Genomic DNA, 23,229 nt, shown 5'->3' with positions numbered 1-23,229 from the left:
TTAAAACACAAATTAGAATTTTAGACCAATTTGTTTAGACGGTATGAACTTTTTAAAAAAAGAGTCATTATCGGGTTGTTTGGGACAGCCGTTTTTGCCTAAAATGGGACAGTTACGGACCAATCAGCGTACAGCATTTTTAAGAGGCTCGATTTCCTGACCTAGCAACGCAGGATGTCCTACAGCTCCATAAGGGTTTTTGTATATATAAGAAAAAAGGTTCATTAACACAATAATTTAATTGAAACATTTATAAACTCAAAGAGTCTATGCAGTGGAACACTTTTTCAATTTTTTTCAATTTTATTAATGAATTATAAGGCGAAAACGGAGGACGTCCCTTACCACCCACCCCAGTGTCCTCACTTACCCCAAAAAATAGGCTCCTCCCATAAATCTGAGTAAACTTTAAAGGTCTTTTATGGGGAAATGGTTTATTATAAAATTATAAAAAAATATGGGGGGTACATTACAATAAAGAATACATAAAAAAAAAACTTTAACGAAATTAAAGAATTAGTTGGGGAGATATAGGGGGCAAACGAAAACCGTCCCGTTTTACTCCAGTCTCCCCTACTGTTAGCTACTCAGGGACAAGTATGCACACGGGATAATTACAGGGCCTATCAATGAACAAGCGCGAATGGTTTTTTTCTTTTTTACAAATTTTTCTGACAAATATTTCTCCCTTATTTATTTGGACTGTCTAGATAATCAAATAGTTTAACTACGCCTATCGCAATTTTACAACAGGGAATAATTAAACAGGTGTAATACTTGACGAATGACTACCGAACGCGTTACGGGAAGCGTCAACGCCGTCGTGTTACAAATACTATGCCAGTCGGGAGCACCTTAAAAAGGTGTCGATACAAAAAAGAATAATCGGGAATGCTATTTGCTTACCAGAAACGCAAAAGAACGATAAGATGCCACGGGTTTACTCGGATAACAGTTTGCGGACTGGGGGGCAAATTCGGGAAACCGCACGAGGGACGCCACGAGAAGCTCCGATTTTCTTTCAAATGCACCAGGTGTGCATCAGATTTTCACGATTTAGATTTCAAGTTCGAATGCAAGGTCGATGCACCAAATGTGCGGCGGCACTAAATGCGAAACGCTAGAGTTTTAGATTTTAAATGAAAAATAGATTCGCCACTAAATCGCTTCAAAGGTTTTTATTGTCGACAAGACAGAGAGTGACTTTCGCCAAGTTGCCAGCAAGGCGAGATACAATTAACTGTTTCGCGAGAAAACAAATGATGAAACAAGAAAAGGATTGTGGAATACGGGCCTCAGGTATAAGGGAGGTATTAGGGGGCAAGATAAGGGACGATGGCGGGGATCATTTTGCGGAAGCCCCATCTGGGGAGAATCGGGCTGTCCGTCACACAATGGTAGTGTGAATGCCGTGGGAGAATGTAGTCCAGAATAATATTTACATACAGTTTTTATACTAATTCTGGCTGCACGGTTAGCATAGACCTAGAGAGGAAGTATAGGGAGCAGACATGTTTAGGCCTAGAGAGGATAGTATAGGGAAACGTGAGCAGACACGTTAAGACATGGGCAGAGCGGAGTTGGACGAAAAGGGAATTTGTTATTGAAAAGCGTTGAAGGAAAAAGGAAAATATATTTAGATAGTGTCATAAAAGATAAAAGTACGCCTAAAGTTAATATAGCAAAAAGGGAAAGGGGATAGTAAAAAGGGAAAGGGATGGGGCGAGTTGGCGGCAGAGACGGGGCGAGTTGGCGGCAGATGGGGCAAGTTGGTGGCAGAGATGGGCGAGTTGGCGGCAGATTCAAATGGTAGCAGCCTCCTCTGGTATGAGATGGAGTAAAGCGGAAGCGACATCTAGTAGTCGACGTTAGAGATTGTCTTGTAGAAAGGGAAAGTAACAATGGAAATGGATGGGGCAAGTTGGCGGAAGAGATGGGGCGAGTTGGCGGAAGATTCAAATGGTAGCAGCCTCCTCTGGTATGAGATAGAGTATAGCGGAAGCGTCATCTAGTAGTCGACGTTAGAGATTGTCTTGTAGAAAGGGAAAGTAACAGAAAAACGGGAGTCGAACGAGCGTTCTGTTACAGTACTCTATTTAGTCAACATACTTTATTTTAATTAAGATACTTATTATGAAAAGAAACTTTTCATTAAGTACTTTTACCTACTTTTTTCATGTTCTTGCGTATGCTATATGTATACGTAAATGTCTAAACATACGCTAACATGCATAGCACAGTGCGTGGAATGGCATATACATTTGGTTTCTCCGTCGATATATAGTTAGCTAAGAATATATATGTATCGAGAGGGTCGCCAAATGGCTCACATCATGTTTTTTAATTCATTTGTGTGGTGTTTGTGATGGGTGGTAGGAAGCGAATTGGAAGTGATGTTCTGACATTCAGAAAAATGTCTAAGTCCCAACGCCCATTGTCTAATACCATAGGATTGTGAAGACATTAAAATATATCTAGAATGGCGCAGTGGATGAGTATCCGAATGTGACCCGGGAGTCCCGTGTTTAATAGGGGAGAGTGGGGCGACTGGCTCACATTTTTTCTCTTAGCTCCCATTCCCTTATTTTCCAACGTATTTAGATCCACTAAACCTTAAAAGAAAGAGAATCCTTCCTGCTTTAAATGGTGATTTTTTCAATCCGATCTAAATAAATTAAGACTAGGTTATTACCGATCTAAAAAAAAAAAAAAAAAAAGCAAACCCGCCTCTGATACGGGATCACTTGCTCACACCGCCGGGGTGTCTCGGCCCCTGTAATTCTTACGGAAAAAACGTTGACTGACATTAGAAATTAAAAATTTTAAAAAATAACCCAATAATGCAACCCACCAACGGAATATCAATAAGAAAGCTTAAATAAGTATGGTAGTTGACTAAAAACACGAAAAAAGTTGACCAAAAATAATTTTAATGCTATCATATGCAATTTTATGTAAGCCAAAAAGCCCCGACGCTGTGTGGCCGATGCGCCCCCAACAAAGGGGTCTTGGTATATTATTGAATATATCTTATTTAAACTATTGTAAATATAAAACAAACTAGACAGGACTAAAGAGGAGATAACGTAGAATATTTTCCATATTTTTTTATAATTTTAAAGTAATCGGGAAAGCCGATATTTGATTCAAAAGTCAAGGTAGGACGACCCAATTTTAAGACGAAAAATTTATTTCATTTCTCAACCGTTCGTCGTACTGCCATGAAATTTGGTTTTAAGATGCGCATTACTAACATCTACATCTCCTGATTTTTTCAATATCTTATTGCAATTCTAACCCATCAAGAAATCAATTGAGCCATCCGACCCGAACGCCAGATCACCCCACTCTCCCCTACCCATAGCAGCCTTATCTTATATTTCAGAAATAGGTAGGTATGTTAACCTACTTATCTGCACAGAATACTGATCTGTAAATTACAGATAAGTAGGAACAAAATTTAAGTGCTATAGAAAAATAAGTGTAACTGGCCTTTTATTAAGTAGCCTATGTTGAATAAGTACTCTACCGCCGCTGTGTGACATTACAGTCAAATTTCTCCACAATACAATGAATTTCGATAGGTTCTAACCGTTCTATCTCAATGAAAGAAGGAAGTCGCGATCGGCATGAAATTGGTTTTCCAATAACTCAACTAAGCTAACCATGGGTGACGTCATTCCGAGTGACAGCGAGTCCTACTTCACCTCATTAAATGATTAAAATGTCTATAAATTAAGAAACAAAATGTCTACGTCCAGTGACGACAAAACCTTGGAAGTGTGCCATTTACTGCCATGCACGGCGAATTGAGCTTAATTTGGAGGTAGAGAGCAGACGTTTTCAATCTTATTGGGAAAGTCATGGTGGGGGGGGGGATAGGATTCCCCGGGATTCCGGTTCTTGGTGAAACTTTTTGTAAATTTATTTTACGTCTGGTCGAAAACGCCAAACTTGGCCAAGTTAACAATAAATCCACATCCGGCGGTACAACTTACATCCAGGAATGGCAACACAGAACAAAGTAAAATATTCACAGTGCATTCCAGCCGCAGAGTAACTACTATAATACGACAATTAACCGCCGTATAAACTCGCTAAAAAGCATAACTCACCAAATATTTGGGATAATCCAAATCTGTCACCCATGCAGTCTGAGTCAGAAGGGTCAATCACTGGGCTACATGTACAGAACAAGTCAAGCTTTTCAGCAGCAGCCATCATGGATATACTTTCCTATATTATAGTCATTATGGGACGACTCCATCTTGTTCAGATTTGCATTGACGCCGCTTTCGCACAAACAACACAAATATTTTTTGAAACTTTTATACGGAATTCCTTGGTATTTTAGACCAGTATGATCGATCACGTATTTTCTTCACAGATACAAAAAGCAACTTTCTAATGCATCACTGTGCATCTCCGACAAGTAGTTAATTGCTTGCCAAAGATAGACGAACTGCGGGGATTTTTTAGTCATTTGGCTATAGCGTGAAATTGTTTTTGTTAGATCTTTTAAACTTAAAAGACGTCACTTTTTCCCCCCTCTCCTTTCTCTTATGTTTAGAAAGCATCATCAAACCGTAAAGATGAATCGATTTTGCCAACACAAACAAAAAAGGAGCAGAATTAACACTTTGTGACAAGGCAATCTGAGAAAGTTGCGCTCAGCTGGCACTGTCGGCTCAGCAGCTCCAGGGTCGCAGATGAAACCTGTTGAGAAAACCAAACTCCTATATAAAGGATATGAAACTGTTGAATCTAGCAAGCCAGTTCTTGGACAGAGTTTGCCTCACAGTCACCTGTTGCACGCGTACTAGACTAAACCAACTTCGCTTTGTAAGTTCAACACATATTTTTGGGGGTCCTTTGCATTTTCAAGCACGTCAATCGTTCAAGTTTATTTAGTCGTCGTCATAACACATATTTCAAGGCTTTTTTTACAGGAGGGGGAAGAGCTGATGTTTAGAACTCTTATTTAATTAGTGATGGGATTATGGGAATTTGGTTCTTGATTTAAAATTTTTTTTACTTCAAAGTAAAAAAAAAATTGTAATGTGAATTGTAAAGTGTAATTGTGTGACTGCATTTACCGTGTGGGTATATCGTCAAGCATTCTTTCAGATCACTATATGCAAAATGGATAGTGATCACTTCTTTGAGGGGACGTAGAAGGGCAATCAGAAAATACTAATTCACTTAGTCCAAAAATCAACGAACGAACATCATTCCTAATTTATTATCGCTTCCCTGCTTTTATTTATTTATTTTAGTTTGATAAAAATGGCTGACCAAAAAACAAATAATGGACTGGCCATTTCCATCGCACAGCAATGCACCGATTTCAGACACGAGAATCAGATGAAGTTGTGCACATTACCATTGGAAAATACCTCCAACTTTTCAGAGGCATCCAACATAGTCAAGCGATACTCTTTTGGCAAACCCAACCAATTGAAATGTAATACGAGCAAAACGATTTTGGTGATGGGAGCCACGGGGTCGGGAAAAACGACGTGGATCAACGCCATGGTCAATTATGTCCTGGGAGTCCAATGGGACAATCCTTTCCGCTTTATTCTCGTCGAAGAAAATCTCAGAGGAGGCTCACAAGCCAACAGCCAGACTCAAGAAGTTACAGCCTACGACCTCCATTACCAAGATGGATTCCGCATTCCATTTTCGCTGACGATCGTCGACACGCCGGGATTCGGAGACACCGGCGGAATTGCGCGAGACAAGGAAATTACTACGGCCATCGAAAAACTCTTCAGAGACGAAAACGGCATTGTGGTATACATTTTTATGAACCTTAATCTATTCAATCTATTAAATATCATTGGGGAAAGAGATAATTAAATTGAAAATAATTGAAAATATTTATCATTCAAGGAATTGAACGCGGTTGGATTCGTGGTCCAATCCGCACTCGTCCGTTTAACCGTTTCTCAAAAATACATTTTCAATTCGGTTTTGGGAATTTTCGGCAAGGACGTCAAAGAAAATATCCGATTCCTCGTCACCTTTTGCGATGGAAGAAAACCGCCAGTCTTGGAGGCCATCAAAGAAGCCGAGCTTCCTTGTCGGATCGACACGAAGGGGCTGCCATGCCACCAGAAATTCAACAACGGCGCCATTTATGTGGATAACCAAGATGAAGAGGACAGGATGTCACCCATCGAATGGGAAGACGGATTGACGAATTTCAAGTCGTTTTTCGTCGGCTTGTCAGAAATGTCGATTACATCGCTGCAAATGACCAAAGAAGTCTTGGCAAATAGACACTAATTGGAAATGAAACTCAAGTGGATGCAGGGCGTCATCCCGCAACATTTGACACAAATGGAGGAGTTGCAGAAGAAAGAAGAAATCGTCAGGATGCAAAACGTGGCAATCGACGCCAATCAAAACTTTGAGATTAAAGTGAAAGTCGCCAAGAACGTCAAAGACCCAATCAATTTGTACGCGCTGAGCTGCAAAAGTTGCGAGAGGACTTGCCAGGACCACTGCAACGCCAGTACTGAAATCGCTCATTGTGAAGCCTTCTGTGCAATTACGGAACAGTGCGCTGCCTTTCCGTTTTGGGGTTGGTTCGCGCTTGCTGCTCAACATCTGGTAAATGCGACCACCGATCCGTTATGCAAAATCTGCAAGTGCGTGAGCTCAAAGCACGAAAAAGGACAATTCCGCTGGATCTGCAAAGACGTGGAGGAGACTCAGACGCTGGAGGAGATGCGGAAAAAATACGAAAAGGCCAAAGGAAAGAAGATGGACGCCGAAGGGCTGGTGACAGCCCTAAAAAACGATGTCGAGATCCAGAAAAAGAACATCGTTGAAAGCATTGACATAATCAAAGAAATTAACAATTGTCTGAAAAGGAACGCGCTGCGCGGCAATCCCCTCACGACTCCCGAGTACATCAGGATGATGATCGATAATGAGAAGAACGAACGTAAAGACGGTTTCGCAATTAGAATCAAGAGCTTGGAGGAACTGTTACCGCTGGCCAAGATGACCAAAGACATAGTGGAAAATGCAACCGAATTTCTTAAGGATAAGTTGAGAGTCTGATTCTTGCTGAATAAACAAACATGTCTTATCTTCAATTATTATATGTTGGAACCCTATTTTTCTGAATACAATGTGAAATCGCTCTGCTTGCGAACGCTGCAATTGGAAAATAAACACCATTTTACAGTTATTTGACACCATTCGAGGTTCACTGACTCTTCTCTCCATGTTGTCCATGTCCATACTCATCAAGTTTATCATAAACAATTAAATAAGTTATTAGCAAAGTAAAGATACCCAATCTTTAGCCCGGCATGTGAAAATCAGTTCATTAGTCTTTTTTGGAATTTTGGAATTTTTCAACCACTTAACTCTTAGCAGGAATTTCAATTTCAAGTTATTGAATGCATTTCATTGATAAGAGATAAGAGAGAACTTGATTTCTGATTGCAGACGATGCGACGAGATTGAGCCAACATCTCCTATTTCGCTTGATTGTGCTGCAATGCAAAAATGTGACAACTTTTACGAGATCAAATCGGGATCAACTAACTAGAAATACCGGGGTACTTCAACTGATTTTTTAACTCTAAAATGAGAATGGGAGGTGGAAGGGGGGAGGGGAATGGGATTCCCCGAGGATCCGGGTTCTTGGTGAATGTTGTTTTCTTTGGGACGGACGATAGGTATTGCCAAGTATAGTTGTAAATATTCCCTTTTTTCATCCTCGCGTCAATGGAAATCACAAACGTTGTATATATATGGTCAGTAATATCAATTTGGAACACTGAATTTTAAAAGCTTGGCAAACTAACGTCACTGGCAAAAGCTGCCGCCTACCCCTCCCCCCCCAGTTAAATAACTCGTTCACCGGCTTCGGGATCCCGCGATCCCGATGATGAAACCTGTTTCAGTCAAATCTAGTATATATATATGTAAAACTCTTTTAGCGTTTCGTCGGTCTATAAAAGTTAGTCGCAAGTCGATTTAGGCCACAGTCGCGAGTCGCCATCGTCTCCTACCGTACACTGCCAACTGGACTACTGCAATTTCACTGCCGAAATACTTTCACCGCGCACGCGTGCAGGTAGAAAATGAATGGCTGGAAAGAGCATCACGTCGAGCATCTGGAAAAACTCTTTCAAGACGCAAGTGTCGACACCAGCGAAATCATCAGAAGCTACTTTGACATCGTCAAAGAAAAAAGTTCAAGTTCGTTGAATGACATCATTCCATTTCTCAATCAAAAAGCCGTTCGTCTACTCTCACCCGAATTGGTCGACATCGTCAAGAACAATCGAATCGGAGCCTACAGTTATTTGCTAGTGGCCAACAATTTACTTGACTCGGAAGACGTCAAAGATGATTTACTCTACGGAGATGTCCTGGCAAACGCTATTTCTCCCAGCACTATCCGGCGGTTAAAAGCCGAACTGGGTCTGTTGACTACTGATGTGCTGGTTCAAGTGGCTGCCACAGTTTCAAGCATCACCACACCACAACCCATTCAACTGCCACAAAAACCAGTGGAAAACTGGGCAGACTCCGGTAGCCAGCGCAATTCACTCACTTGCGAAGATATGAAAAGACTGCCGATTAAATTGAAAAACCAATGCACCGAGTCTATGGTCGTCGAGGGTATGACTGTGTACAAGTTAAAAGTGAAACAAGTCCCAGCTTATGTTGGGTCATCTTCCATCATCAAGAGATTCTCTTTCGGCGAACCCAGCGACATTATTCTAACGGGTGGAACATGTAAAACAATTCTGCTGATGGGCGCGACGGGATCGGGAAAGACGATGTGGATCAACGCCCTGGTCAATTACGTCCTGGGAGTCGAATGGGACGATTCATTCCGTTTCATGCTGATCAAAGAACATCTCAGAGGAGCATCGCAAGCCAATAGCCAAACGCAAGGAGTCACCGCCTACGACCTGCACTACCGCGAGGGATTCCGCATTCCTTTCTCACTGACTGTTATTGACACGCCGGGATTTGGCGACACTGGCGGGATGGAACGTGACGAGGACATCTCTTCGGCCATACAAGAGTTTTTCAACCATGAAAATGGCATTCAGGTATATGCAACACGATTATTTCTTTTGACACGTAAAATCAGTTTCTTCAAATTGTATTTAAAAAATCTGCTTGTCGATTTTTATGGCAGGAATTGGACGCCGTTGGATTCGTCGTTCAATCCGCACTCGTCCGTCTAACAATTTCGCAAAAATGTATTTTCAGCTCAATCTTCTCCATTTTTGGCAAAGACGTGAAAGAAAATATCCGATTCCTCGTCACTTTTGCCGACGGACAGCGACCGCCAGCCTTGGAGGCCATCAAAGAGGCCGGACTTCCGTGCCGGATGGATTCCAAGGGATTGCCATGCCACCAAAAATTCAACAACGGCGCCATCTACATCCAGCCAATGGATGACGAAAACGACGACATGTCACGTATCGAATGGATGAGCGGAATGAATAATTTCAACATGTTCTTTGCAGAAATGAACGAAATGCCAACCAAATCGCTGCAAATGACCAACGAAGTGATCGAACACCGAAAGCAACTGGAAATCTATCGGGATTTTATGCTCGGCGGCATCAATAATCAACTCATCAAGATGGAAGAATTGCGCACGACCAAACAGCTCGTCGCTCTGAATAAAGACAAAGTCAACGCGAACCAGAATTTCGAGATGAAAGTGCCAGTCGCCAAAAAGGTGAAGAAGAACATGGACGGTTCGTCAGCCCTGAACTGCACAAATTGCCAAGTAACGTGCCACTACCCTTGCCACCCCAGTTCGTGGACGGGATTCTGCCCGGTATTTTGGCAGTTGGAGGAGATCATCTCACCAAAGAAAACAGTGACGTCTTTATTGAGTAATCCCAGCGAGGATTCCGTCTTGAGCGCCGTCATGGACACGGTGGTGAAAGCTGCCAAAAATATAGTAACCAACCTCATGTCGCCCAAATGCAAGATCTGCCCTGGCGCATGTTCCAATGGCCACCACAAAAACGAAAACTTTAAATGGGTCTTGATGGTGGAGGATGAGACGCGGACCTTCTACGGCGTTCGCAACAACTACCAAGGCGCAACGAAGAAGATGATGGACGCAGAAGCCATGGAGAGGGTCCTGCAAGCGGAAGTTGATCAGCTGAAAGACGAAACCATCAAGAACATGAATGTCATCACTGATTTGCAAAACAAGTTGAAGACTATTGCGCTACACGGCAATCATCTCTCGACATATGAATACATCCAAATCATGATGGACACTGAAGAGAGAGTCCGAAATCCTGGATGCGAGGAAAGAATCAATAACTTGAAGGAACTGCTGGAATCGGCTAAAGGCAACAGCAACGACATCGATGATGATAACAAATTCACCAAGCAGTTCACTTCATCCAGCACGGCGTGCTAATGATGCTGCGCATCAAAAGTTGTGAAATCCACGAATCGCATATTGCCATATTGGAATTGTATTATCAATTGTTAATTGTCTTTAATAATAAAGAGGCGACATGCACCAAAAATTCCCAGTCTATTACAACCAGTATATAATGCCAACGCAAATTCAAACGAAAAAGACCTAAAAGATGAGCTTCCATCAAAGTATTCTGTCTTAATTCGCACCTAACTCGGGACGCCAAAAGATACATTTTGATTTGTTCTAGATCAAAAGATACGGGCAAGGAGGGAAAACCTATTTAAATTCAACATCGCCGTAAATAATAAATCTAAGACCCTGTCCGCATCTCACGAACGCATGACACAGGGCAATTGAAAAAAAAATAATAATAATTTAAATTTCACCCTACCTAATTTAAATTACACGCTAACCCTATAAGAATTGCTGCCGGACATCTCTAGGTGTTCCGTCCGCAGAGATCTACAGTTGGGCCGGAGTTGGGCGATCGGTGGTCCCAAGATGGAGAAATCGGGAGAAAAAGCACATCCTCGTCGATATACACTCACATGAGTGTACACTGGGGATTCAAGGATGGGCAAAGAGAACAGCAGCCCGACATCCGTATTATTAGAAGAACCAGTCAAATGATGTTGTATAGCCCTAGATAATAATATTGTAGTAATTAGCAAAGGGAAAATCTGAAAATTAATCCAAACGTAAGGAAAAGAGATGATTGGCGTATACAGTCACAGTGAACCGTCAAAATGACTAAAAAAAATGTGGGCAACTGGGAAGGAGCCACAAAGAAATGTAGGCCTACAATTACTTGTGCAATAGTCACATTAATAATAAAATAAATAAATACACTAATCATGAAACTGCTGCCGAGTACAGGTTATCAAACCGGACTTGCGATGGGTGGTCAAGCTGCTCTTTTGTGTTATTTTCAGTCAAATGAAATTTATGTGGCGCTCTAACCACCAAATATGAAACTTTTTTTCCAAAAAGGAATCGACGCTGCAAAAGAACGTGCGCAGCTGCCCTCCTGGAACTGCGATTGCGAAATCTATTAAAATATCTGAAAACTCGGTGGTATTCGCCTTGCTAATGAAGAATATGAAATTATTCCTTACGCGCCTCCCCATCCTTTTGCAGCAGTGCAGATTTCTCGGACGGCGATAGCCAATACGAGTCCATCACAACTAACAATGACGTCGCAATGATGACGCAGCTTCAGCATTGACACAATAAAAATAAAATCTGCATATCCATTGACGTCCAAAACTTGAAAGCGCACTGTTGTATTGCCATGTTCGGAAGATTTCGCTCATTTCGGAGCTTCCTTGAAATGGGTGACATTTGACGCTTATAAGGAAAGTGGCGGTAGGGGGGAATAGGATTCCCCGCCAAACTGGTTCTTGGTGAAAGTTGTTTTCCTTAAGGCGAATGCGTCATGTATCTAAAAATGGAAAACCCCTTACAGTCCCTTTTCCCACCACAAAAGCGGAACAGCCACTGAACCATTACAAGGAGAACTGACGTCAATGATAAAGCCACTTCTTACAACTTCATCAGAATTTTATTTTTTTCTTAATGATAATGAAAAAAGCTTGAAAAGTCAAATTGGCAGTCATGAAATTGTTACTCCTTTGCTCGCTCAAATAGAAAGACTATTTCATTTTCGCGATATTTGATTATACAATCACATTTTTCAACATCCTAAATTATAATAGGTTTCGAGTCCGACAGGGGCAATAATGTGACTTGGTTACGCCAAACAAGTTTTAATTTGTCCTGTGAATCTTTGGATAGGTTCCGTTAGTCATTCTGATTCGTTCGAAAGCTATCGAGCATGACAACATTGAAGCACTTTTTGAATTTGGTAAGAAAATCTTAACATGTGCAAAGAGCAATGGAAGATAAACTTGAATGCAATTACAGCAGCTTGATTCTTTGCCGTGATCTTGAACATGATGAGAAGTTCACTATTTTTACTTGGCAACCGGCTGGGAAAGTGGGCACAGCTGATAAAGGGGGTCGTGATTAAAACCTGTTTCGACGAAAAACTGGTACAAAAGCAATGGGATTGAATGGACTAACTTTCAGTCTCAAATCTGCCTTCGACACAATCAGTTAAACTTTAGCCATCGCCCCTTGCTGGTACACTACCACCAACTCCGCTTTGTAAGCCGTACTTTAGTTTTACATTCGCATTTCACGCACCTAAATTGGCCAAGAATCTTACGTCAATCATTGTACTGATACAATCTGAGAAGAATTGAAGTTTATGTTTTTATAGATAAGTATTTAAAGATTCGCTTCCTAATTTTATCTTTCTTGTTTTTAGTTGGCAGATAAAAATGTTGAACCTAAAAACTAAGAGACTTGCTACTACCATCGTACAGCAATGCACCGATGTCAGACACGAGAATCAGATGAAGTTGTGCAAATTACCTTTAAAAGACAACTCCAACTTTTCAGAGGCATCCGCCATTGTCAAGCGATACTCGTTTGGCAGAAAGAATCCATTTGAATGTAATACGAGCAAAACTATTTTGGTGGTGGGAGCCACGGGGTCGGGAAAGACGACGTGGATCAACGCCATGGTCAATTATGTCCTTGGTGTCCAATGGGACGATCTATTCCGCTTTATTCTCGTCGACGAAAATCTCAGAGGAGGGTCACAAGCTCACAGTCAAACCCAAGAAGTCACTGTCTACGACCTCCATTACCGAATAGGATTCCGCATTCCCTTTTCGCTGACGATCGTCGACACGCCGGGATTTGGCGACACTGGCGGAATTGCGCGAGACAAGGAAATTACTACGGCCATCGAAAAACTCTTCAAAGATAAAAATGGCATTGCGGTATGCATTAAACTCATTCTATGTGCTTGAGCGGGGCGGGAAAATGATGAAATTAATGACGCTATTTTAAAATTTATAAAATCAAGGAATTGGACTCCATTGGCTTCGTCGTTCAATCCGCACTCGTCCGTCTGACAGTTACACAAAAATACATTTTCAATTCGGTTTTAAATATCTTCGGCAAAGATGTGAAAGAAAATATCCGATTCCTCACCACATTCGCCGACGGAAAGCGACCGCTAGTCTTGGATGCCATCAAAGAGACCGGGCTTCCTTGCCGTATCGACTCAAAGGGGCTGCCATGCCACCAGAAATTCAACAACGGCGTCCTTTACGTGGATAACCAAGATGAAGAGGACGACATGTCACCCAGCTTGTGGAAGAACGGAATGAAGAATTTCAAGACCTTCTTCGACGAGCTGTTACATATGCCAACTACATCGTTGCAAATGACGAAAGAAGTCTTGGAGTACAGAAAAAAATTGGAAATGAAACTCAAGTGGATGCAGGACGTCATCCCGAAGCATTTGACTAAAATGGAGGAGTTGAGAACGAAAGAATCCTTCATCGAGTTGCACAAAATGGAAGTGGACGCCAATCAGAATTTTGAGATCAGAGTGAAAGTCGCCAAGAACATCAAATACCCTATTAATTTGAACGCGCTGAGCTGCAAAAATTGCCAAAGGACTTGCCAGGGCCACTGCAACGCCAGTACTGAGATCGCTCATTGTGAAGCATTCTGCGAAATTACAAAGGGATTTGCTTTCATTCCAATCTTTGGTTGGATTGCGCTTGGTGTTCAACATGCGGTCAATGAAGCAAATTATCCGGTGTGTAAAATGTGCAACTGTTTAAGCACAGAGCACGAAAAAGGACAGTTCCGCTGGATCTGCAAAGACGTGGAGGAGACGCACACGCTGGAGGAGATGCGGGAAAGGTATGAAAAGGCCAAAGGAAAGAAGATGGACGCCGAAGGGCTGGTGACAGCACTGAGAAACGATCTTAACATTCTGAAAACGGACATTGTCAAAAGCATAGACTTGATCAAGGAATTGAACAACAGACTCAAAAAGAATGCGCTGCACGGCAATCCGCTCACGACTCCAGAGTACATCCGGATGATGATCGAAAACGAGAAGAGAGAATGTCAAAAAGGATTGGCAGAAAGAATCAAGAGTTTGGAGGAACTGTTATTGCTGGCTAAGTTGACCAACGACATAATGGAAGATGGAGACAGATTTCTGAAGATGCAAATACAAGTCTAATTCTTTCAAGATGTGTCGGAAGGTGAAAATTAAGCATACTCTACACGCAACTTGTAATTATAATAGTATGAAAGGCATGTGGTAATATTGTGTACATGTTAAACCTCTAAATTACTTAATAAAATATGTAATCACTCTTTTTTCTAATTCGCCATAGAAATTTTAACTACTATCACTTTCGGTATAATCTCGATCAATCAACGAGTGGGATAAGCAAAATAATTTGTAACTGGGTCCCACAGGAAGAGGAGAGACGACCATAATTGATGCCAGCATGCTTTAATAAATTTGGGGAATCAAATGGAGCATTTCTGGTTTCTTGTTGGTTTCCAACGAAACAAAGATCTGTGTTCGTTAAACTGATACTATAGCTCAACCCACTTCACCACCACCAAAATGAATAGTCAACATTAATCAAGGGTCATTATCTAATCTTTCAATCCATTTTTACTTCCTCATTTAACCTATTCATTTTCCTGTAAAAAACGTGCGTCAAAACTTCGTTCAAACTGTTGGTGGTTTTAGCTGAAAAGAGGGACTACATGACGAGTAAACATTTTCGAAGCTCGGCAATCGATTGAATGAGAAAAAAACAAACGTTTGTGAAATGTAACAAAAATTCACCTTGAATCAAAACGCCACACGACCGTAATAAATCTGGAATCAGCAAATAGAAATCGTCCCTCGTCCATCAGCTACAACTAAATTTCAAGCGAAATCACCAAGTCACAGACACGAACAATTAAGCAGGCCAGGATAAATCATTTGAAAAAAGGGCATTTGCTTCAAACTCGGCGGCCTAATAAATCGAATCAAAATGCAAAAGAAAAACGCATTCCCGAGTCTTAACCCTATCCGCACTGCGAATGAAACAAGACAAAGACTCGCACCAGTCAAATGAGAAGGGTGGGGTGAGAAAGTAGTGCGGCCATCATGGATTTTTTGTTAACCTCTCCGGTAACACAAATGGCTGACGAAAGCCATTCCCTACTACTGCTGCATGCACCGGTAACAAAGGTAAATGACTAGAAAATTACGTCTTGCAAATCTGACATTATGAAGCGCTTGATGGTCGACAACAGACGTTAGCTACCTAGGCCCTTTCCAATAAACCAACTGTCACATCTACTCAACGATGAATTTAAAAACTCGAAGCCACTTGAAAGAAAACTCACAAAAGAAACTTTTCGGAAATAGAACTGAACAAGTTACGATACTGGTGAGTCAAAGAATAAACAAAGAAAAAGAAAAATACGCAACTTACTTGTCGTGTCAAGAGCGATTACCGATTAGTGCTAAAATCTCGTCGGCCGTGTTCAATCCGCCATGGAGTTCCGTTTTCGGGTGCGTCGTTCTGTTCAAGGAGCTCTTATTCCGCGACGACATGTAAAAGGCGTTGATTTTTTTTAAATCCAGCCCATGGCAAACTCGTCCCACATCCGGCTACTTCCCCATCCAAATTTGTAACTAGATTCAACAAAGAAGATAAATATCTGTGCAATAACTGATTAAATAAAAAGATTACGGCGTTAAAATTGCAATGTTTGGCAAGGAGCAGCAAGTCGAGGTCGGTAAATCAGGCGACGTAGACGGGGCAGTTTGAAGTTCAAGTAGGCAGGAGATGATAAGAAGCAACGGCTGCAGCTGGTGTCTTTAGATGGATGACTTTGGTATGGTCGGCTGGTCTTCTTAACCTATAATCAATCAATGTTGCTGACCTGAGAGCAGGTTTTAAACATTGCTATGGAAACAAATTAAATGTCTTACCTTTTTCGTTTACTTATAAGGGAGTTGGCTCAATTCAAATCAGTTGATGGAGTTTTGAATAATAAGGGGGCGGTCGGTCCCGCAGTGCATCTTGAGCTCGTCTTGGCTCCCGCAATAAAAACGGAAGCCCAGCTCTCAAGTGAATCACCAGTGTCGTTCAAGTTGAAACAACGCAATCAGCTCCTCTGCAACAATCTATCTAGCTAGTAAAAAGAAATAAGGAATTTCATTTGAAATTGCACAATTTAGAAGCTGAATTTGAGTCAAAATTAACTAAATATTTGTTTTCATTACTGCATCATCTCAACAGAAATACGATGGATGAACACAATTTCTATTCAATAATGAGTCTTAACCGAATCTGATTTCAGACAAGGATGGGCGATCAAAAGGGTTTGAAAATGGTCTTTTTATTTGCGGTCGTGAGTCTGTTGAGTTGCTATGCCAGGCCTCGAGTTTCTTCCTTCCTCTTCGCTTCCCTCGTGGTTGCTGACGATCATCGATTGCACATAACAAAATCACTTGCCTTTTTACATTTGTAAATATTGACTGAATCTGTGGATATGCTCCTCCCTCCTTCCTATCACGGCAAGACGTTGAATAGCCAAATTACCAATCCTGAATTCATTCCGGTGCCATCAGCATTCAATCCCTACTATCCAACAAAGTATCGCCAGCAGCAGAAGCCGATATTGTACATTATAGAGGGTCTGGATATGGAGGAAATATTTTAGTCCTAATAATACCAATCAAAGTGTCCCATCTACGAGTCAGTTTGATGCCGAACATGACGAGGAATGAACAAGTCGAAATTTGCCCAGCAAAGCGTCTGATTCTAATCAATTGGGTAAAAATCAAATAACCAGCGAGTTCAGCGAGAACGGGAAAAACAAATTACTTGAACTGAATATTTATCGATTCTTATTCAATTAAACGTCGTCATAATTATTATTAACACAGTTCACAAAAAAAGGACAGAAAAAAGTTTCAATGTTATTATATAATAGTATGAACACTTGTATGAAACCCATTCCCAATTCAACACGACGGAAACAAGGCATTCAACCCAATGACTGCGCAAATAAGGGCACTTTGCTCTACCTTACCTCTACCTCTTGCTATTATCCCACTTTTCATTCGCCTTTTGCGCCGACTGAGGAATATTAGACCGATCCCAATATCAACGAAAACGTCCCCCAGCCAACCCTTCCGAGTTCCCTCTCCAGCAACAAGTCACGGGGTCTATGTGACGCCAAAGTGGCGCCAGAGCGGATGTATGACCAACCAACAATACTCACCACGGGGTTCGAACCCTGGTCCCTGGTTTCCAGGTGCACCACTGCACTTATTCCTAAATGACGCCTTAACCCATACACCCACTCGTCCCCTTTTATTAATGTAAAAAGAAATTGTTTTTAATAATTTTAAATTTCAGTGGATCATCATCGGTCTGAAATCTTGTGTATCGATGATGAATCGTTGCTGGTTAACTTTTTTTGACAGACGTCGAGAAAAATAAAAGCGACGAATTAAAAAAGATGAGCACAAAAAGCCCAAACTGTTCTGGCAATAGTCGATCATGACCATTGAACCGGATCTGTTACTGGCAATTTGTGCCGATTAAGAGAAACTTTTCTTTAATTTGTCTTTATTTCTATGTTTTCCCCCTACTTTAACCGAATTTGAATGACAATTCTTTCAGTTGTCCCTTTCGATTTTTTTGCCACTTTACTTTATTCTGTTGAAATTTTTTGCGGTTCTCTATTCAAGCAAATTAAGGTTTAAAGTTCCATCAACATTAAAAAAATCGAAAGGATCGACAAGTTGACATTCGCAAATTCAACTGGCGCCTGGTAAAAACAATCTGAACCTCAATTGAAATGACTGGCAACGCGAGTACTTCCGGTGAGTCTTCCGGATGAGGAAAATAAAAAACATTCCAACACAGGAAGGAGAAAATCAAAAAGTAGATCCCACTCACCAGCATAATAATGTGCTGCTGCCTCTGTATCGAACGCGACGAGTTGTCAGGAGTTGTCCACTCCAAAATGATTAGGGAAGGCGGTTGTTCTGTCCATCGGCCGTTGACATCTCCATTCACGTATCCAGGCAAAACACCACTGAACTAAACCTGGGGTAAAAATAAAAATGATTTAGTAAAATAGTTGGGCTAATTAAAAACATTTGAACTATCTGCTCAGAGTAAACAAGGACACAAACCAAAGAAAAACGACCGATATAAAAACCAACTGATACAATCAGTTTCAGCTGGCGGAGAGATGTGCTTTCTTTTATGTCGAGTCGACTCTATTCAGTTAGACTTTAATGATCCCGACTGTTTAGCGTTTTGCGTCTGTAGAAGCGCCAGGTGAAAAGGAAAAACGCCACAACATAAACAATGGACGTTGCATAAATAACTTTAAACGGAGGCATCAAAACTCCAAAGCCCTGAATTGTGGTTAAATTATTAATTTCATCATCGATTCGCAGACGACGGCGTCCAGATGGCGTTGATAAAAATTCGAATTGACCAATGGGAAGGCGCGGATTCGGATGGACCCACTGGGACATGCCCGTTTGAGACTTGATAAACTCGTTTTATTCAATGATAAACATAATCAAGCTCGTTGAAATTGATTGAAATAGGTGGGTTTAAATGTGTTGAAGCCATGGTTGAAATGTTTTCCTCCAACGGGAAAATTTCTACATTGAATAAAATGGTCCGTTTGGCACTTGCTACTCAAAGAAACGGGTCGGTCGTTGATTTAAAAGCAGCACCAATCATCGCAACATGTATTCGTGTATTCTAACTTAAGCGATCCATTTGCAAAAGTAAGAAAATGGGAAAGACAAAAAAGCAACTTGCAGTGAGCAACGCCCAGCCGGCGCCTCAGAAGAATGGTGGAGTGACGAAAGCGAAAATGACTCTTCTTGAATAAAGGACTTTCAATCCACGATCCATAAATCCTGTCCAACGAGCGATAAATCCTATACACCGACCCATACAAACCGTCCAACAATGCTTACTGGCGGCGATACAGTTAGTCCCCTATTTCCCCCTGGCGGAACCAGTCAAAATACGAACATTGAAAACTGCATATATCCAATTGCATATTCTGAACCTCTCGCTATTCGTTATGCAGCAGTTCGTGTGCGGTAAAGGGAAGGGGAAAGGAAATGCGACGGATCAAGACGTAGATATGCAGCTGTTATTGAGAGTGATCAAGTTAGAAAACATCGCCGACACTCTCGGATTCTTGTCCGTACCCATGTCCGAGAGCGACGTCAACAAAGTCATCTCGGTCAGGAACAAAACAGCCCATATTAATCTCAACGAAATAGACCAGACTTGTCAGACGGACCTGCCCGCCTTGGTAATTGTCAACAGGAGCGTCCATCAACCGGACATCGCCAAAGAGATTCAAGGCATCGTCGATCAAATTAACTCGGGCAATTTCGACGGCCTGGTAAAATTTTCGTTTGTATTCACACCGGGGTTCAGCCGTGATAAGGCATTCGGCCTCTCCATGATATTGTACGGCGTCTTCCTCCGATTCTTTGCCGAACCATAGTCAACTTTCCTTGGGTCGAAACTGAATTTACAAAACATCACAGTAGATTTATACGCAAACATCAACTACATTCTGGACCAGATCAACATGAACCAGGATTTCATCAGCCCTGGGGGGGCCTCTAGAAGAGATGCCCAGGTCTTCCAGACAGGATTTGACTGTCGGAACGACAACGCCCACGGAACTACACGCGTGCCTGTACCGATTGGAAACTCCAGTTAGATGCCGTCATTGCCATTTTGCATCTCATAAATAGTCGCACAGAGGCACTCGAAGTACAAGAAGGTTGGTCTGGTCAGTCTGGTGAGGTTGGAGGCGCAAGGCGCAACCGTGACTCAGGACGAGTTTAAGTTCTTGGAGTAAAGAAGATGATGGCGTGGGCCAATAGATCATTCTATTTTGGTGAAAGGAGAGTTTTTCTTTGGTGCGAGAGAAAACAAAGGGATGGGAGCGGAAAAAAGGGGAATTCTACTTTTTCGTTTTTCAACTTAAAATTCAGCTTAGATAATATAAATGAAAAAAATTGAAAATCAGACCTGATATAAAGCTAACGCAGGTCTATTAAAAAAAAAGTCGCGTTTCCCTAGCCTTAGCCGTTCAACTGCAAAAAAAGGCAAAAGTGGGCTAATTTGCATAAGGTCCTCTCGGCTTACCAAAGACTTTTAGAACGGGTCAAAAGTACTTCGGAAAATGAAAACAAAAATAAGAAAAAAAATCAGAGGTGTTTTCACTATCTCTATCAATGTACATACCAAATTTGAAAGAATTTGGTTAAAAACTGTAGTACTAAGAGGACTGCAAAAACAGCGTTTTTGCATAAGGTCCTCTCGGGCTTCCAAAGACTTTCGGTAGGTACTGTATATCATTAATAGTTCGACCTAGACCTAGTTACGACATAAAGCTGAAGCTTACAAGCATTTGCATCATCTTGCTATTTCCTATATTAAATGTGCAATCGAATAATCCTGAGGACGTTAAAAAAATATTGAAAGTATAGCTACAGAGATCAAACAGTACGATTACACAAGAAAATTTTGGTTCTCCTCTGCTTTGACAACTGAAATGCTATAAGTAATCATGCGTTATTTATTTCTATTGAAAATTTCATCTTCTTTAAAAATAACGATGAAATGATTCAGGTGTTTTAGTAGAAGGCACTGAGCTCTGAGGCACGTAGCTTACCGATTATTAATTATGGTGTTAATATTGTTATTAAGAAAACTTATTTCTATGTATTTCGAATTTCATTTTTAAAAATTACGATGTATTGATTCAGGTTTTTTAGTAGGAAGCTCGGAAGCCCCGAAATTTCAATCGAGCTATCCACCATCTAGCGGTGACGCTATTCACCGTGAAAATTCAAAAATTCAAAAATTCAATCGGAACAATCGTCCAAAACACCCCCACCATTTTTAGAAGGAATCAAAGTCACTTGCCATGTCTAACTAATACGAAATCATCATATCTATTTACTCTTTTATAGCTTAAAAGTAGTACTGAACGACCAGTATATACGTAGCTACAGACAAGCCGACAAGTTTGCAACGCACAGTCCAAACCTCGACCGCTAGATGGCCTGTAAATCCACAACACAACTCCTTAATAACCCTCTCCCCCGCCTCGCCAAAGTAAGCAACCAGCAGCGCCGGTGCGGAAGGTCTTCAACCAGAGGACCATTTGCTGCGACTGATCGTCAGCAGCAGGGCACCAATCCACTAACCAACCAACCAAGAGAACTTGTTCAGGTTGGCTCAGGTTACTAGTCTTAATGATATTTACCAAAATATCGGATTAAAGGCACCTTTGTACACGGCGAGCTTGTCCTTTTGTGAAATCCTGCGGGAGATGGTATAACCGCTATATTGGCGCTTTCCAGGCCGAAGACTGATTATTTCTTTATCAATGGCCTTTTCTTCTCAGCTATTAGTGCGTTGGTCATGGCTGTGACATCATAGAACGGTTTTTTTTTCTTCCTTGCTGAGAGCCTGTTTTGTATTGATCAAAGTTTAGTTTTAGAAAGAGTAACTGAAAAATAACAATCAAAATCAATTAATCGCATGGTTTATACTACCTTCCATGTTTCTGCTATCGATGAAAAGTGGTACTCCATAACTCTGAAACCTTTATTAGCTAATTTGAAGTCCTCGCAGCGGCATTTGTAGAACGTGCCAAATGCCGTGGATTTGCTAAGTTCCATCCTTTTATACAGGAGTTGACGAATCGTAAGTTTTCCTTTGACTCAAGCAGCAACGTGCTAGTTAAAGGGATGAAAAGATTTTTTTTTATAACTCTGTGGATTAGTAATCGTTTTTTAATTGTTCTTTAATAACAGACGTCTATATGACTTTCCTGAACTTCCACACAGTCTGCTAATTCAATAATAAAAAAGATTTGCTCTAGATGCTTGAAATAACTTGTTCATTTAACAACTTTACTTTCGGTAACTGTACGAATGAAAGATTTCTTCCGAATTATAATTGTATTCAAAGTTATCACTGCAAGTGCTAAGGATAACGGATTTGATTTTGTCAGATGTGATCGTGTGGGTAAAATGTTGTTTTATTCCACGATGGTAACACAAAGGGGGACAGATTTTGACTATTCAGAGTTCACTACAACACGTAGCCTATTTTTAATTTTAAAATGAGAATATGAATAATTCAGCGTATTGTGCCAGTTTCACTGTACGCAATGTGCATAAAAGTAACGTGGGGATTCAAAAAATAGTAATAATTTTCTTTTTTCGCACATTATTTAGATTAACAAATTTTATGAGTCTTCTCCTTTGAAAACCTTTTTTTCACACTTTACTGTTTTTTAGCAAATGATGTATCAATAAATTTTGTCAAAAAAACTTACCTTAGGCATGTTGTGTTATGCTGGAAATCACTAGTGCATGACAAAGACAAAGTTTACAGCAGCGAAATTTATCAGACCAAATGTTGAAGTTCAATGAGATATTTCAAGTTTGTGTGGCGTGGTTCTCTGACGTAGATGTCTTCTGCTAACCACTAAAAAAGGCTATGTTATTCACGCTAGATGGCATTGACGCTGCAAAATTGTGCATGTCATGGAATCTGTATTATTTTTTGCCGCAGCTCTAGTTTGTTTGTCACAAACGAACGGAGACTAATCGATGAAGTGAGCGAAATTGTTTAGGTGAGTGAGTTTTTGCTTATTACACAGTTTTGTGGTGTTTCATACCAAGTAACAATGATGGAAAAAGTGAACCAGTCTTAAAAGTATAATAGGTGCTACTTTCAACAAGGGCCACTACTCTCACCGATGTATGTTCCAGCTCTGTACCACGAATACGCACTGGAATCCATTTCTCG

The 23,229-nt window shown here is 41.0% G+C and overlaps 2 protein-coding genes and 1 pseudogene across 2 annotated transcripts; all 3 read left to right on the top strand.

Moving 5' to 3' along the window:
• The first annotated feature begins 4,774 nt into the window (after positions 1-4,774).
• LOC124348450 lies at positions 4,775-7,133 on the top strand (annotated as a pseudogene).
• A 1,413-nt stretch (positions 7,134-8,546) lies between these two features.
• Positions 8,547-10,458, top strand: LOC124348550. The gene is made up of 2 exons (XM_046798778.1): positions 8,547-9,092; positions 9,182-10,458. The coding sequence occupies exons 1-2, from the start codon at positions 8,595-8,597 to the stop codon at positions 10,433-10,435; spliced, it is 1,752 nt and encodes a 583-aa protein (XP_046654734.1). The 5' UTR covers positions 8,547-8,594; the 3' UTR covers positions 10,436-10,458.
• A 2,076-nt stretch (positions 10,459-12,534) lies between these two features.
• Positions 12,535-14,674, top strand: LOC124348382. The gene is made up of 3 exons (XM_046798582.1): positions 12,535-12,607; positions 12,771-13,290; positions 13,377-14,674. The coding sequence occupies exons 2-3, from the start codon at positions 12,784-12,786 to the stop codon at positions 14,553-14,555; spliced, it is 1,686 nt and encodes a 561-aa protein (XP_046654538.1). The 5' UTR covers positions 12,535-12,607; positions 12,771-12,783; the 3' UTR covers positions 14,556-14,674.
• The last annotated feature ends 8,555 nt before the right edge of the window (positions 14,675-23,229 follow it).

Source organism: Daphnia pulicaria, chromosome 7 (genome assembly GCF_021234035.1).
Source record: "Daphnia pulicaria isolate SC F1-1A chromosome 7, SC_F0-13Bv2, whole genome shotgun sequence".
Taxonomy (NCBI): Eukaryota; Metazoa; Arthropoda; class Branchiopoda; order Diplostraca; family Daphniidae; genus Daphnia; species Daphnia pulicaria.
Note: the sequence above shows the minus strand (reverse complement) of the source record. Positions and strands in the feature narration are given on the sequence as shown.